This window comes from Gopherus evgoodei, chromosome 7, assembly GCF_007399415.2.
Source record: "Gopherus evgoodei ecotype Sinaloan lineage chromosome 7, rGopEvg1_v1.p, whole genome shotgun sequence".
NCBI lineage: Eukaryota > Metazoa > Chordata > Testudines > Testudinidae > Gopherus > Gopherus evgoodei.
The window spans coordinates 73,337,713-73,351,309 of record NC_044328.1 but is presented as its reverse complement, the minus strand read 5'-3'; the positions used below and the strand labels follow the sequence as shown (position 1 = coordinate 73,351,309).

Sequence of the window (13,597 nt, the reverse complement as noted above, 5' to 3'; positions counted from 1 at the left end):
CAGCAGGTAAACAAGCCAGCCCGGCCCACCAGGGGCTTTCCCTACACAAGCGGCATCCTAAGTTTGAGAAACACTGCATTATATATATAATTACTGGTCTGGACTGTATTCTATTTGCACATTATGACCATTGTCCATGATCATTGTACCTAACAGTTCTGTGATCAGTTCCTCTTTACCTGTCAAGATGGGGTCTAATATATAATTCTGCCATGTTGGATGCAACACTTTTTGACTTAGGAAATTGTCAGCTGTAATGTTCAGAAATTCCAGGAATGTTTTATTACTGGCAGCATGAGACTTCCAGCTGTGTGTTTCTCAGATTAAAGTCTCCCATGATCACACAGTTTTTCTCTCTACTACATGGGCCCTGGCAAGGTTCTTCCTGGCCAAGCCCATGGGCTCAATGAGCTTTCCCCGGAATGTACTCCTCCACCACCACCACCAGTTTCCCGTTAATCTTTCCCTCCCATTTGTCTCTCAAGTTCCAGGGTCTTCCATACACCAATTCAAAAGGGCGGACCGCTGTAAATTTCTGGGGCAGCCCGCTCACCTGGTGCACTGGTCCCCCTGATGTTTAGAGGGAGGGACATGGTATACTTCTGGTGAACCACCAGCTGCCCCCGATCCCACAATGTTCAGTTTTCCCAGTAGTGGATCCCTTTTCTTACAGGGATCTTTCCCTGCAGTTCTTCCCCAGGGTCTTGCAACATCAGGGCCCATAAGGACTCTCAGCTTTTTCAAGGAGGAGTTCTTCTGTTGCTTGGTCTGAAGTTCAGCTGCTGAGTTCAGGCCCAGCCCTCATTGGCTGTGCCTCAGTTTCCACACTTCTTGGTCTCAGCCCTGTTCCTGATAACTCGCCTCCTCCCACTGGAGATTCCACGCCCCCTGCTGGGTAGATTGCTGGTACCAGGCCAAGCACCCGCCCTCCCCCTTAGCTACAGCCAAGACCCAAGGTGCTGTCTGGCCAGGTCTCCAATACATCCCCCATCAGCACCTCCACAGGTAGCTGATTATGCACCCCAACCTCTTTGGGGCCAGCTTTGGGTCCCCCATTTCATATGTATCTTCACTACAGGACCTTAACTCGGGGTCTGATCACCCCCTTCAGGGTTAGGTATGCATTGGGCACTACTGGATCTTGGTCCACCACCTCGGCTTTCATCACTTTAGCCCCCATCTAGGCAACGAGCCCACTGCTTTGGTTATAGCATCAGAGCCAGCATAAGCCACCTCTTCCCAATGCAGGACCGGCCTGTCACGCTCAACTCCAGGGATCTGGCTGCAGATAGGAAGGCAACCCAAGCCTCACAGATCTTCCTTTATGCTACTAGCCAGGGGAACATCCCCTCGTCCCCGGCAGCCGGGCTGTTCACATGCACACTGGCTCTCGCCCTCTCCGCCTTCCTATCTCTGGGTTCAGCTTTTTGACCATTACAGGGTCTGGATCCTGTCTGAAAGAGACACAGTTATCCAAGGGTACATCAAAGTTGATGTGCTGAAAGACCCCAGCTACCAGCCTTTCCCCTCCCCCCATCCTTCCTCTGTCTGCACAGGAATCTGGGCCATAGGCAGGGTGAATGGCTTTATATTTGAGACCTTCACCCAATTTATATAATCCCTCAGCATCTGGTGGAGTTGCACCACACTGACAAGAATTCTCGGTTCCAGAATGTCTCCACCCCGTGAATATCTCCCAGTTGATCACCACCTTCTGCTCCCACCAGGTATCAGAGGTGCCTGAGCCCAGGAGTGTATTACAAGACCTATCTGCTGGACTTGGGGTGGAAGCCTGTCTGCCACTCCTCCCTGGCCAGCTCTGCCCCCAGGAGCTGGCTGGGTGACTGCTTCCTCTGAAGGGATAGAGCTTTTCTCTCTGAGCCTGTATTACAGATTGTCTTCCCTTTGCCAAGTTAACCCTTTGAGGGCTCTCTTGGGCCAAGATTTCCTTTGTTTTTAGGCATTGCACCACCCTGTGTCCTTTTGCCTACAGTAATTACATCCCAGATCCCTCGGGTCCCATATGGGTGTCTGCCTATTCTGGCATTTGTGGGAACCCCTGCATTGGCTTCCTAAAGTCCCACCTCTGAGAGGTCTCTGGGTGACTCCCCTTCTGAGTCCCCAACTTGAATCTCCTCCCACTCCAGATCTACTGTTTATAAACTCATTTGCCAGCATATGTGGTCCACTAACCACATCTTAAGGTCTGGATGGCAGATGTTAGACAGCTGCTCCAATCCCATCAGATTATACGTGTTTTTGTGGGGATATTCTCCCAGTGGGGTGGTGAACTCCTTGTAGGTGACACCTGGGGTCTTGCATAATCCTGGAAATGTTTTCTACATGCTTCACGGGTCAATTCAAACTTAAACAGTAATGCCTGTTTGAACCGTTTTAAATCCCCAGATTCTGAACATCTTTATGGATTTGGGACCAAGTGTGGGGGTGGAGGGGTTAGAGAGCGGAGCTCATCCATAAGATCAGCTGAGTTTGAATCAGAAGTCTTCTCACAGGCAGTGAGGTTGGCATCAATATCCTTCCCCCATTACACTGGGGCACACTTTGGAATTTAGGCTTCCCACTTACCCCATAGCAAGTCTTCTTTGCCTGCCTCTCCTCCAACTCCAGTTCCTGTTTCCGATGCTCCAAGCAGTTTGCTAACCTGCTAGCCTCTGCTCCTCCAGCTCCTTCACTCTCAGCTCGTTTCCATCTCTTCACCTCCACTGGAGGGAACCCAGATTGGGCTGTCCCCCTCCCGACCAGGGAACCGGGTCTGATAGACCCACTGCTGCTGCCCCGACTGCCACCCTGCTACTCCTAGGCTCTCTAGGCATGTGGGGAGCCCCACTGGGATCTGGCCCTTGCTCTTTGGACTGGTCATTGTCTACCAGCCAGGCAATCAGCTGCTCCTGGATGAGCCTCCCAACACTCAGCCCTCTCTCCCTGCACAGACGTGCAAGGTCCCTTTTAGGGAGCTGGTTCTAGGCCCTTCCCTTGCTGGTTCCTTCAATTCCTCTTGTCTTATCTCTGGCAGCCACTCACTGCAGAGCCTCTCTGCTTGCAGCCAACTGTCTACAGGGTGCATCTACCAACCATCCTCTGCTACCAAGTTGTCATGGACTCACAGGACTCCTCCTCTGTCTCAGCTCCCTACAGTCCCTGGGAGGAAGCCGCTTCAGTGTGACAGCCCTTCTGAGGGGTCCACTCTCTCTCGGGGGTTAAGCTGTAAGCCCCTCTGCCTCCTGGAACTGCACCTCTCTGAGCCTCCAGCAGGCCTGTATCTCCCCGTGGGCTCCCTCAGGGAGTCTGCTCACTCTGGACTCCCAGGGCCTCCATTCCCACAGGGAATAATGCAACCCTGATCTCTAGACCGAAGTGATTCTCAGCCAGCATAAAACAGGAGGGTTTATTGAGCATCTGAACACAGCATAGGAAATTCTCAGGGATACCCTCCCTCAGCACAGTATATCTAAGTCTCCCTTGCATCCAGGTGGGCTCTGGCTGCTCTTTCACCCTAGTCCAGAAGTCCCCTCCTTCCAGCCGATCATCCTATATCACCAGCCACAACAGCTCGATGAAGAGGTCACTGGAGCCCTTTGTCTTCCCTCCTTTGTTCCCCTCTGGCTGGAACTGGCTGGTCAGGTCACCGGGATCCTCTCTCCTCAGCCCTTTGTCCTCCCACTGCCCAGAACCAACTGACTGCCAAGCTGGGTGGGCCTCTTGGTCACCGGTCACTAGAGTCCCCTATCTCCAGGCAGTTGTCCGGGGTCCCAGCTGCTAGGTGAGGTCACACCTGGTCTTTGGTAATAACAAACTCCCTCTGCCAGCACCTCGTTAAATACACCACCCACAGGGGAAACTGAGACTCACACATTATTCATGCAAAACACTAAGAAAATCCCCCACTTTGTCAAATCTGGACAATACAATGTGACTCCCAGCCTGAGTGCCAGGAGCCTCACCCAACTGCCCTGGCCCTGCTCATCCTCCACTGAAACCTCCTGAACATCCTTCAGCCAGTTTAAATGGGCCAGATCCTACCCCATGTGTGTGCCACTCTGGTCAGTGGGAGCTTTGTGCACACAGTGGCTGGAGGATTGTGTCCTTAATACTGACTGAGTGCTAGGTGGTTGGACAAGGCCTGGAGATGATCCCCTTCTGTCCTGCGATGGGACCTGGACAGTCCTTCACCTTTGGGGAACCCAAGTTGATGTGCACAGCACCAGGAGTGCGGAGTTCTCTGAAAACACCACTCCAACCTTATGCTGCTTGCTCTGTATTTATCTGGTCGACCACCTTTTTCCTTCCCAGACTCAAGCACACTGGAGCTGTACAGGACCAAACTGAGTCTGTCCCAAACACACCCAGTGACTGAGAACCTCATACTCCCTGGTAGGAAGGGGCAGGGCTTCAGTCATTCTGAGTGGGGCGTGTTCTGGTGTGGACAGAAAGCACAACATGAATTCATGCCAGTGATGGGAATTGTAGCATGAACAAGGGAATTGGTTGGTGCCTTTATACCAGTATGAAGCACTCACTGGTGGCAAGACAGAAGGCTACTTCAGAAATCAAACGTTGTAAGGGGTGTCTAGATTTGGGATGGAGAGCTGTAGCTACTTGTGATTTTAATTAATTAGAAAACACCGATTACTAACCAAGGCTGGCTGAAGCTAGCTGCTCCCGTCTGCTTGTAACCACCTTGACAGGGGATGCTATGGCAACAAGGAAAGGGAGGCAGAGAGTGCTTAGCAACTAGAAGGGGCTGACAGCAGGATTTTGAGAGGGACAGTTGAGAAATGGCAGCTGGAGTGTTGAATGACTGACTGGGAAATAACAGAATGAATGTTCCCCTTAGAACATGACTTAGAAGCGCACAGCTGTACAGCATGTGGGAGGAAAGCCAACTCCATGCAGACAACACCCACACCCTGGACAAACATAAACTCGCACAGGGTGTGAACCATTGCCAGTTATTACAACGAGAATAGGAAGTGGCACAACGGGAATCTTTCCCCAGGTGACAGCTGTAGCAGGCAACAGGAGAAAATACAATGTTAATCTGTCCCCATGACTACAGGAGTAGGAGGTGGCATGAAAAGCTTCCTTGTCCCCTGGCAACAGTTGTAGTGAGTTCAGGAAGTGGCATTACATTAATTGGGTTCCACAAGAACAGCTGTAAAAAAACCAGGAAGTGGTATTATACAACTGGTATCCTAGGAACTGACCTGTTAGTGAAATGGTGAGGGGTTGTGGCAGGTTAGGCTTGAGATGCAGCAACAGAGCTGAGAACACAACCCCAGACTGGAATAGCAGTGTGCTCTGAGGAGCCTGGGGCATAGCAGGGGCTCCTGGTCGGGACTGAGGAGTGCCATACTGGAATAGTGGGGGGGTTTCAGGTCAGTCTGGAAATGACTTACAGAAGATGCTTGTACAGTACTAGATTGATTATTTTTTAAGTGCAGGCCAATCTTCTGGTTAAGGTTTTATGTTAGACTTACATGTGAGCTAAATAGTTCTTCAAGCTAAACAAAGGTGCTGCTTGAAAAAGTAGTTTGAAAAACTGCTTTGAGATGTTTTAGATCACTGGGGATGGAGGGAGGGATAGCTCAGTGGTTTGAGTATTGGCCTGCTGAACCCAGGGTTGTGAGTTCAGTCCTTGAGGGGGCCACTTAGGGATCTAGGGCAAAAATTGGTCCTGTTAGTGAAGGCAGGAGGCTGGACTTAATGACCTTTCAAGGTCCCTTCCAGTTCTAGGAGATTGGTATATCTCCATTTATTATTATTCACAGGGAAACTGGAGTCACCTTGGTTATGACCCTCACATCCATGCACATTTTGTTCTGGTCTCCACTGATTGAAAGACTTGGTTATTGGTTTTCTTTCTTGAAGGCACTTTTGTTTAAAAATCAGTGACTTTGATTTGGTGAGGGATGAATTTTGGCTTGTCATCTGTGTAGCCAAACTTGAGGACTTAGGAGTCAAGGCTGATGCTTCCAATTTAAAGTTAGTATAGTAGCTCTGCCATTAGGGAAAAAAAAGTTAATTTCAAAGCCTGGAGCATGAATCAGCTCATTTTTGTCTTAAAATGTTAAGTGCCAGATATATTATCTTCTGCCCTAGGTTCTGCTGAGTTAGAGCCTGAAATCAGGATTGCAGGCTGGAGATGGTGGATTTCAGATACTACACAGCTTTCAGGAGTACACTAGCTAATCCATGCACACCAGTTTAAAGTGGCAAAGGGGAACCCCACCTATCAGTCAGAAGCAGATGGGAGAACCTGGAGAGAGATGTGGACTTTGAGAGAGAAAGATAGAAATTATTATAAAGATCAATGCAAGATTTTGCCTTCAGATATAGCCAGAAAATCAGTCTGGAGAAGGTAGTTAAGAGGTCACTTTGAGAGGCCCAACAGAGCTCATAACCTCTCTGAGTTGGGCTCGAAATGTCCTGTCTTATTTGGAGCGCAGTGGAGATATTGTTCATTAACAGAATGCAAAAGCAGCATCACATTGGCAGCAAGTGGACAGAATCTGGAAGGGAGATGTGAGTTTTTAGTAGATTGTGGACGGAAGGCACAAAAAGGGCCTTCAGCCGGGAACAAGTTGGAACGTGATTTGCGAGCTGCTTGTAGATGCTGCCTTAAAGAGTCAGGCTTCGCTTGCTGTTAGGATCAGTTAAAACTTGGCTCCCTGGAGTCACCTGATGTGTTTGTGACATGATTGGCTATGAGTTATCTAGCTAGAAGAGGTGGCTCCCAACAGCAATACTTGCCCACAGTAGATGAGACTGGGGTTGAAAACAAACTCTAATCTATGATATCCATATTGTAGTGCCGTGCTATCATCAATGTATTTATCCCCCACCACTCCTGAAAGGGAAGGAAATGCTATTATCGCCATTTTACAAATGGGGAAACTGAGGCACAGGCAGTCAGCCAGGTTCACACAGGGAATCTGTGATAGAGAAACAATAGACCCCAGGTGTGTCAAAACACAGGCTAGTGCCCTAGCCACTGGTCTTATTGTAATCACAGGCAGATATTGGAAAAAATTCAGTGGGAGTTACACCTGCTTACACCAGAGCTGAATTTGGCGCATTGACTCAAATATCAAGACTACATACCATGTTCAAAAACCAAACTAGGGAGTTGGGGAAAATGGAAGCCAATGGTTTCAGAAGCAGCAAAATCCGCCTCTAAATCTCCTCCCCTCACCCCCGCCTCGCACTCAGGAGAGCTCTTTGCCATCCTCTGCACTTGACCCCTGTGTGGAGCGTGCTTGGCTGGCTTCCCAAATTCCACATATGCAATGTGCACAGTGCACTAGAGCCATGTGGAGCGGAGAGGAGTCTATGTCCTTAGTGGATGAAGCAGACTCTGCAGGAGATCTGATTCTGTAACTGGCTCAGGAGAGGAGGCCTCTTAAAAGTCAATTAGAGGACTGTAAAAATAAATCAGTCTAGGACATTATGGGGCTGCCAGCAAATCTGGACGAGGTCAGTGTTGAGTGGATTCTGGATGCTTTTGATTGGGAGAACTTCTCTGTCTCTGGATCAGTCTGATCTGAAGGCTAACCCTAGAGTAGCTCTTTTAACATGTCAGTCTAAGGCCTCAAGGAGTGAAGTAGTACAGGAAGCAGCATACACAGGATTGGGCGCTGAACTGCAGGTTAGGAGACCTAGGCGCTAATCTTTGGTGTTCCCTCTGTGCCTCAGTTTCCCCATCTGTAATATGTGGATAATAATATTGCCCTTCCTTTGTAAAATGCTTTGAGATCAATGGATGAGAAGTGCTAAGTAAAGAAGTCAGCATACGGGTCTGGATTATAAACTACTGCTTTCCTAGGAATGCAGGGAATTTGTTCCAGTTAAAATGTCCATTAAGGCATTTACATTGGTGAGTGTTGCACACTGGATGAAGATCCTGCAATCAACCTGTTGCATAAATTGGATGCATGCTTTGTGGGACCTGGAGGATGAATGGCACTTTGTTGCATGCCTTCAATATGCAGGGAGGGACGGGGAGGGGAGGACGTGGGCTAAGAAGCATTTGATGGGCGTGCAAGGAGCTGGTGGCTCTGTTCTGTGTGCGTGACTGTATAAATGGGCCTGTCTAAACCCCATTTAACTGTGAAAATTCACTGGCCCATAGTCCTTTGGCTGGGGACAGTATTTCCATAAGCCATGAAGAATTTCACAGATAAAATAGCACAAGCAATTATAAGGAATATGATTAAGAGCTAGATTGTGCCTTTAGGGCACCTGCCTGCATTGGAGAGGGCAAAGAGGGACTTTTCAGTACCAGCAGCTCCTGGAGGAAGGCCCAGAACCCACGTGGGTGCTGGGGGACCGCACACAGCACTGGCAGCTTCCCTGGTTGGTGCATATGGGCTTTCCCCTGGGCCTTCTGCACTGAGACTGGGATTGGGCCTGCCCCCTGCAGAGGAGGGCGGCTGCTCGCAGAACTTGGCGCCATCTAACCAAAGAGTCGAGTTTGTACAGTGTTATGGATAGTCCCAAACTTACCCCTGGGGTAGCACCATTAAAGTACCTGCTGATGTATCCACAGCACAAGGCTGAGGTTACTGGGGTGCTTATATTGGTCCCAGAAAAGATATGACCTCACCCACTTTGTCCCACTAATCGCCTAGGGCTGACAGGGCTACAACAGCACTGCACAGCTAGAGGAGCTAGGTATTACTCTACTACAGTGGTCCCCAATGCGGTGCCTGTGGGCGCCATGGCGCCCGCCGGGGAATCTATGTGCATCAGCATACTGGCCAGCAGACCAGCATCTGCCGAAATGCTGCCAAAATGTGGCGTCATCAAGAGGTGTCACTGCCGAAAAGCAGCATCACCAAGAGGCGTCGCCTTGAAATGCTGCTGATTTTTGGAAGCATTTCAGCGGCAACGCCTCTTGATGTTGCCGCTTCTCAGCATCATTTCGGCGGATGCTTGTCTGCCGGCCACGGTCCTTGGTGGCTCGTTGTCCGGCGCCCGCCACCCAGAAAAGGTTGGGGACCACTGTTCTACTATTAGAGCCTCACCAGGCCAGCACTCAGGGGTTAAGCTGAGCTGAAGGCCATGTGACTGTGATCCAGTCAGTCCAGCAGGGAAAGTCTCCAGAATTCTTCTATCTTGGGTCCTCTCTCTGGGCCAGTGGTGGCTATAAACCAATGCAATTTCCATGCTCCTTGTGGGGTGCTGCACCCAGGCACAGCTCTCTGGGACACCAGCTGAGCAGCACCCCCAGTTCCCCATTCAAGGGCCTGGCTCCACTTCAGTGTCACCTGCCCGTGGCAGAGGGGGAATTTCCTCCCTGCTCTGAAAGTTGTGTTTCAACTCCACAGGGCTGGAGACGGCTGAGTCAGCAGAGCAATGAGAAACGTGCTCTGTATCAGTGGAGAAGGGGCTGGAGGGGGCCTTTCAGAACCAAGGGAGAGCCCTGGACTAGGCATCTCTGGAGAGAGCTTCTTCTGCAGAGGAGTCCTCCTCCCTCCCAGTCTCCCACAGTATGATGGGTTAGTTTTTCTGTTGAGCCTGGCTGCCACTGGTCCTCTCCACTGACCAGGCTGCCGGGACCCTTGTGCACCTGCTTAAACTGGAATCATGGGCTAGGTGAACCTTTGTCTCTCCAGGGAATCTGTGAACATTTGGCTCTGGGAGTCTAAAAGGATTTAAAATTGTCCAGCTTGTCCCAGTCTGATGCAGAGGATGGGAGGGAGCAAGCAGTGGTATTGGGAAAGAGAAGAGAGGGCACAGTGGGAGCTGGGTCCCTGTAGCAAGGTGTGGCTGGCTTCTTTCAGAGCGGGGGATGTGTCAGACACTGCACAGCTGGCGAGCAGGGTATATACACAGAGCAAATCTTCAATTATATCCCTTTCCCTAACAGGAAAGGCCCCTTGGCCCCAAGGCAGGAGACAGCCTGGTGCAGTCAGATGATGTGTCACTGAGAGTTACAGCTCTGTCTCCAAACTCTAGGTTGGGCATCAAACAAAATCAAAGTGGGGAACACTCAGATCCCACCCCTTGTACTTCTAGCCAGTTCTGCGGCCTAGTAGCGGTGTCTAGAGCTGAAGTCTCCTGGGACATCTCTCTTCAGAGAGCTGTGGAGAGCCAGGTAGTGAGCTGCAGAAAGGACGGCGCGCCTGGGGTCAGGAGCCCAGGTGCCTTAGCAGGATGCAGGGGAAAAAGTTTTGTTGCAAGACTTACCCGAGGCTTCTGTTTTTGTTGCAGTGACCATCCTCTGAGTCAGCTGGTCTTGGACTCAGACTCCGAGATGGACAGCACGGAGCAGTTGGCGCTGGGCAGCACAGACACGCTGTCCAACGGGCACAAGGCCGACCTTGAGGCTGCTAAGCGCCTGGCAAAGAGGCTCTACAACCTGGACGGATTCAAAAAAGCAGATGTGGCTCGCCATTTGGGGAAGAAGTACGTGTGGGTATTATGAGGAGAGGCTGTCCATCCAGGGCACTGCTCGGTCACTGAGGAGACAGAGCAGCCTGCTGCATGCATAGGTGCTGCCACAGGGGCATAGGAGCATGCAGAGAGTGGTAGGAAAGAGAGCCACACCCAAGGACAGACTGCCCTTAGCAGGAGCTCATGGGAGCGCTCCTCACAACCCACATCTAAAAGGCCACGTATGCCCAAAGTTCATACTGCATTCAGGCTCCACAGAGAACTCAGAATATTGCCCTCTGGAGATCAGTGCAATACACCGCAAAACTGGAGACTGTATTGGGGGTCCCCACCCCCATCGCACTTTCCACTGTCCTGTCTCATGTCTCCTGGTGTGGTTCTAAGGGCTTTAAAATCGCTTGGTGACTACCTGTTCTGTTCATTCCCTCTGAAATACCTGGCATTGGTCACTGTCGGAAGACAGGTTACTGGGCTAGATGGACCTTTTGTCTGACTCAGTATGGCTGTTCTTATGTTCTTAAAATCTCCTCTGTTCCCCCTCTCCCCATCTCCATCCCTCCCGCTCTCTCTCTATACTGGACTGTCACTGGTCTGGTCTATTCAACTCTCTCTCCCCTCTCTTTCAGTAATGAGTTCAGTAAGATGGTGGCTGGGGAATATCTGAAATTCTTCGTGTTCACTGGGATGAGTCTGGACCAGGCTCTCAGGTCAGAATCTTTCATGGGGACATGTATGTTTTTAGAGGCCATTCACCATCAGAATCTATGTGCACCCCGGCAACACGGGCCATCTAGAGCAAAAGGTCCCCCCACAGGCTGGCCCTAGACCCAGCACCTAAAGATGGTTGCAGAGCCATTCACCTCTCAAGAAGATTTTTCCCCTTACCCAAGAAATGTAATTTTTCCCAAGGACCATCATGTGGGCTGGTGTCTATGAGCATGGGAGGAGCATACCAAACCTTACAGTGTAGTGGAGGGAGATGTCATGGATTCTGGATCCCCTCCAGCCACAGCTGAGTTTCCACAATCTCAGTCTCCGAGCCTAGACAGTTCTGGGATGGGTTCAGCCGCTGTTCCCATGCAGACGCTCCTGCCTGATGTAGAGTTCTGGGATGTGCACATGGGACTGACTGGTCACATGCTCGGTGGGGAATCCTCCAAGTAGATGAAATAACAATGTAAGAGTTGCGCGCACTGGTGTTTTTCCTGTCACTTACAGAAAGGACAATTCTCCTGCTCCTTGACAGGGTGGGGTGGGGCAGGTGGTGTTTGGTTTGATGCATGACCCACTCTTCTTCAGGTCCTTTCTGAAGGAGCTGGCCCTGATGGGGGAGACTCAGGAGAGAGAGCGAGTCCTGGCTCATTTTTCACAACGGTATTATCAGTGCAACCCCAATGCTGTCTCCTCTGAGGGTGAGCTACCATATGGACGTGGCTGTGTGTGTGTTTGTAAACCTGGGTGCAGATTCGCTGACCAAAACTAGGTTAAGCTGGAGTTAAGACGGAGAGCATATGCCAGTACCTTACAGACAGATAAATCACAAAGATGTTGTAATTATTCCCAACTAAATGGTGTAAACTTAGGAAATTCAGAGATAAGTCTTCACTGAAAGCCAGACACATTATGGCCTAGACATGCACAGTTAGGACACTCGCCACTTGTAACTCTGTAGTAGATCATCACCAGGAGAGAGAAAGGAGCTACTCTAAGTGTAACTGTGTCCTTGGATGTCCAAGTCCCGTGACTCAGGACAGCAAGGACTTTCAAAGAGAAGTAGCCAGGGTAACCAGATGCTCAAGTGGCCACCAGCAGTTTCCCAGATCTCATTATTTCATCTGGACTTTTTACATCCTTGTTTCTTTCTTGACTTAATTCACCACCGCATGCCTGCATGTCCTCACCTTGAATCAACCTTGAGTCAGCTCCATGTAGATGGAGATTTAGGACTGGTTGAGTGCCGGATGCCATGTCAAAGGTGACACGGTTCTGTAGCATTAATTCTGGCTTCACTGCTCCTCTATTGTGTGGTCCTGACCCCAAAGCAGCTGTGCAAAATCCCATCAAGTGCAGCTGTTTTGGGGCCAGGACCACACAATAGAATTAAATGGAACTTCAGCCTGCACAGCTGATCTGAGTGGTGCCCAGAGCTGAGTACTGCCCATGCTATGCGCCTTGAGCTGCACGGACAAGGGGCATGGATTTGTGTTGGGCTGGGAGTGTCTCTGAAGCTGTATCCAGGTCAGCACCTTCTCCAGTGCCCAACCTTTGTGCTGGAGGGAAACACATGGGAAACAAACAGCAATCAATCACCTATCCATCAATCAGGCGACCCATGTCTGGAGGCATGGATAAGTGAACAGCCACATGCAGAGGGGTGCTTCAGGGGGGCTCTGATCACCTTTCTTGTGCTTGTGCTACAGACGGAGTTCACACACTGACCTGTGCCCTGATGCTCTTAAACACAGACCTCCATGGGCATGTGAGTACCTGCGAGCTCCAGCGCCCTGCCTGCTCTGCTCCTCCACTAGGTGTCTTCTCATCTGGGAGGGGCAAAGTGGCCATTGTCTGACTGCATGTGAGCAGAAGGCACCTGGCGTATGTGGGAGCCAGCCCATTAGCTGTGTGCAGGCATTAAGGGGATGGGAAGGAGAAGCAACGAAGAGTAGAGAAGGCGTGATGAGCGGATAGAAAAGGTTGCAGGAGAGAGAAGGGCATTGGCAAAGCAGCAGCAAGCCGAGATGGGGCTGAGGAGAAAAGAGGAGTGGGAAGGAGGGGTGAGGAAGACAAGGGAGGAGATTGAGGCTCTGAATTTTGACAGGAATGGCTTTTTAAAGCTCCTTGACCCTTGGCAAAGGGGGCTGTGTTCTCCACGTCTCCAAGTGGCCTTCCATGAGATCCAGGCAGTACTGCTCTGTAATGCTTGGCTGTCCTACCACTATGGTGCAGGGGGTCTCTCTGGCCAGCTGCTGCTCCCACTCCCCAAAGGTAACCAGCCACATTTCTCTGCCCCTGTCACCCCCAGAACATCGGGAAGAGAATGTCCTGCTCTGACTTCATTGGGAACCTGGAAGGCCTCAACGGAGGGAGTGATTTCCCCAAGGAGCTGCTCAAGGTAACTCAGATCAGTCTCCCCAGCTGAGCCAGGCCGGCTGGAGTTAAAGCTGGGATCCCTCTTAGAAAA

At 50.6% G+C, this 13,597-nt stretch overlaps 1 protein-coding gene across 2 annotated transcripts in view; it reads left to right on the top strand.

Moving 5' to 3' along the window:
- The window catches only part of PSD (pleckstrin and Sec7 domain containing), a 123,747-nt gene that overhangs the window by 82,970 nt on the left and 27,180 nt on the right, over nucleotides 1-13,597 (top strand). For both annotated transcript variants that reach the window (XM_030570596.1, XM_030570597.1), the window contains exons 6-10: nucleotides 10,234-10,428; nucleotides 11,043-11,123; nucleotides 11,716-11,828; nucleotides 12,837-12,895; nucleotides 13,439-13,528. In XM_030570596.1, coding sequence (XP_030426456.1) covers nucleotides 10,234-10,428; nucleotides 11,043-11,123; nucleotides 11,716-11,828; nucleotides 12,837-12,895; nucleotides 13,439-13,528 — 538 coding nt within the window. The remainder of the gene's footprint in view (nucleotides 1-10,233; nucleotides 10,429-11,042; nucleotides 11,124-11,715; nucleotides 11,829-12,836; nucleotides 12,896-13,438; nucleotides 13,529-13,597) is intronic.